Source organism: Electrona antarctica (genome assembly GCF_951216825.1).
Source record: "Electrona antarctica genome assembly, contig: scaffold_1107, whole genome shotgun sequence".
NCBI classification, from domain to species: Eukaryota; Metazoa; Chordata; class Actinopteri; order Myctophiformes; family Myctophidae; genus Electrona; species Electrona antarctica.
The window spans coordinates 15,001-18,582 of NW_027637141.1; the positions used below are offsets into that span (position 1 = coordinate 15,001).

The window sequence follows — 3,582 nt, forward strand, 5'->3', positions numbered from 1 at the left end:
TATCGGTAGAGGAGCAGACCTTAAGTACTGTCTGGTGGGAAATGGTCAACGCATAGAGCCAGAGGGTAAGACAAACACACATACACACACACACACACACAGACACACACACACACAGAGTGTGTGTGCCTTCCTCATACAGTAGATCCCACTGAGCAAAAGACGGCTAAAATGGTAAATGGTAAATTTATATAGCGCCTTTATCCAAGGCGCTTTACATAGATTGTGCATTACATTCACCCATTCACACACACATTCATACACTGATGGTGGCGGAAGCCATGCAAGGCACCAACCAGCACATCAGGAGCAATTTGGGGTTCAGTGTCTTGCCCAAGGACACTTCGACATGTAGACAGGAGGAGCCGGGATTCGAACCGCCGACCCATGGATCATTGGACGACCTGCTCTACCTCCTGAGCCACAGTCGCCCACAGTCGCTAATAGACGTGCGTCTAAAAATGCGATTAAAAAACGGCTAAAAATTAAAGTTTATTAGACGTATATTCTTAGATTAGACGTTGATTAGCGGTTGTTTAAACGTCTATATATAGACCGTCTATATATAGACGTTTAAACGCTAATCAACGTCTAATCTAAGAATAGACGTCTAATAAACTTTCATTTTTAGCCGTTTTTTATCGCATTTTTAGACGGCCCTTTAGACGAATCCTATTAGACCAAAAAATGCTCAGTGGGATGGTTAGAATATGAAAGTGAGATGCAATCTGTCATCACTCTTATTTGGCTAAATTGGCTTGTGTCTCTAATTTGCCTTATTTTATTATTAAAAAACTATCTGGGTTTCTTCCATAAGCAATTTCCTGACCACAAGGAAATAGTTTATTGCTTATACAGTTTAACAATAAACTTTATTGTTTATTGTGCGGGTAGAGCACTCACCCATTGGACAAACACGGTGTTCTAAACCCGGCCAATTGACTATATTTAGAGCGGCCATTGTGCGCTCACGTCATGTTTGGGTGGCACTATAAGTATGACTTAAGTGCAAAATGGCCGCCGTGTGAATGTGGTGAATCAATGTTAAAGGGCCACTTCACCCCTTTTGCAACCAGATCTTATCGTTTGGGAGACAAGAAACTTTTTATGTGGGTAATTTGTGTTTTTAGATATTTCAGTATTTCAAAGTGTCCAATGTCATGGACTGTCATGGACACTGGGCTCACTTCCCTCCTGGACTACAATTCCCATAATGTTTTGGTGCACTGCTCCTCCTTGTGGATAGCATATACATATATAAAGGCTAGATAGCTCAAGGACGTACTTCACCCGGCGGCCATCTTGCTTCAGGACTACAGTACAGTATGTTCAATGGCAGCTCAAACAAAAATAACTCGCTCAAATCTTGACGGATTTACAAACGGGTTGGTTTATTACAAACGGTGTCAACGTGGCTATGATTCAGGACGCATATCTGTTTAATTTTGTTTTTTATATGAACGTCGTATAAAAGCATATAAGTATGCGGACGTCTCTGGCGTTTATAACAAACCAAACCATTTGAAAATCGGTTAAAATGTAGCTAGTTATGGTTATTTAAAAGTACATGCCCCATAGACACAATGTTATGTTGCCCCGAGGTAAGATGGCCGCCACGTAGCAACGCCGCTCTCCATTGGCCAGAGCGCGGGTGAGCCATCTAGCTTTCTTATATATATCTATGGTGGATGTCTTACTGAGACAACATGTAGTCCAGGAAGTAAGTGAGCCCAGTGTCCATGACATCATGGAGTCCATGGACACTTTGAAATACTAAAATATCTATAAAAAACAAAAAACATATTACCCACATAAAAACCCCAGGAAAGTGTTTCTTGTCTCCCAAACATCATTAAAATAAGATCTGGTTGCACAAGGGGTGAAGTGACCCTTTAACGCAGCGTGTGAGTAAGTGCTGGGAGCCAATGGTAGGTGTTGTGCTCCATCTCCCAGGGGTCTAGCTTATTGAAAAGGGATTAGTCACCCTCATTCTCACCTCACAGTACTGCCAACAATAAGCTTCCTAACTGTCAGTGTACTGAAACAATAAATAACTCAATCAAGAAAACAGCCAAATGGAACAATATGTTACCCCAAGCGTCCCTTAGTGCATTCTTTTCTGAAAAAAAAAAAAAAGTTTTCGGTAGCCTGCTACCGATACTGTCCCAGACCTATGATAGACCGAATTCGACCAACAATATCTGCTGACCATTACATCATCAGTCAGCAGATATTAGACCGATATATTGGACAGGCTCTAAAATATATTTGATTCCAAAATATTCATACATATCCCTGAAAACTATAAAGATTGTTTTATGTCAGTGTAGAGTGACGTTCTTCCTGCATCAGGCCAGTTATGTCATTGACACCCCATTTGCTCTTTTTTCCACATAAACCGACTGACCACAAAACAAATACCTCAACAGTATTAATCCATTGAGACCTGGAACGCATCCATGTCACATTAGCGTTTAACCACATTAACCATTAACCCATTTTGGGGCGGGAACCCCTTTTGGTGTTTTAAACATTGTTATAATTTAGCTATTGAAAAATAGCAGATCTACAAGTTCATAGCGCGCCACCGAGTGGCGCGCTATGAACTTGTAGGTCTGCTATTTTTGAAAAATCGTTAAAATGTGCCTCAAATCTTTCCGAAAATTGTCATGATTTAGAAAACTTTTTTTTTTTTAAATTTCGACGTCAGGCCTGAATGGGTTAAGTCACCGTACCACATCCCATCTCTCTCCTCCCCCTCATCTACTGTATTCAATGTTCACTACGTTGGGAACAAGCTGACCTCTCGGTGTTATCCATAACTCCACTTGACCTGAAATATCCAAAGCGGTTCTGTACTAAGAGGAGGCTTAACGGACCAACCCTAACAGTAATATGTACACGGTAAAATCATCAGCGTTTGTGTGTAACTCAAGAGAGTCTACAAAATCACAAAAGTAACCAAATGTGGTTACATTTGTAGTTGTACACTTAAACCACATTAACCCTATTGTCCCTTTTCTGGCCATGTCATGAACATTTGGTGCAGATCGGCGATTTTCGGCAAAGACATTTGGTGTACAGATTAAAGATGTGGCGATCAATAACCCCCTTGGGGGACCCACGTCGACTAAGCATATAGGGTTCAAGTAGTTATGGAAAGACTGGTGGGGTAACAGTGGCCATGCAGCAACCCCTGTTGCAGCACTCGCAAGAGTCTCCCGAGAGGAGGGGAGGAAGAGAGACTTGCTAGGACAAATAGGCCTATCTCACAGCCCGCTTTCCACGCCCACTTCCGGTAAATAGTGGTGTCTTTAACATTAGCATTTACACGTTTTTTTATCTGGAGAATCTAAGTACATTTTCTAATGTAAAAATGTGACAGACCAATATTATTATGAAGCAAACAAGATGGTAAATCAGCTCGAACAGATAGAACAAACCTTACCTTGAGAAAACAAAGTTGTAGACTTCTTAAATTACCTCTGTTAACATGTAGCGTCTATGGAGTGACGTCACGCTATCACCACTAACCCCAAAAGGGGGCGTATTAAGGGGGGCGGGGAAATTCTGTGAGATAGG

General features: G+C 41.4%; 1 protein-coding gene across 1 annotated transcript in view; it reads left to right on the forward strand.

Moving 5' to 3' along the window:
- LOC306919134 (translation initiation factor eIF2B subunit gamma-like) overlaps positions 1–65 on the forward strand; it is a gene marked incomplete at its 3' end in the record, with an annotated part of 15,020 nt that extends 14,955 nt beyond the window's left edge. Inside the window, exon 5 of the mRNA XM_079531969.1 lies at positions 1–65. This exon is cut by the window's left edge and continues 39 nt beyond it. Within this exon, the coding sequence (XP_079388095.1) occupies positions 1–65 (65 nt within the window).
- Between the last annotated feature and the right edge of the window lie 3,517 nt (positions 66–3,582).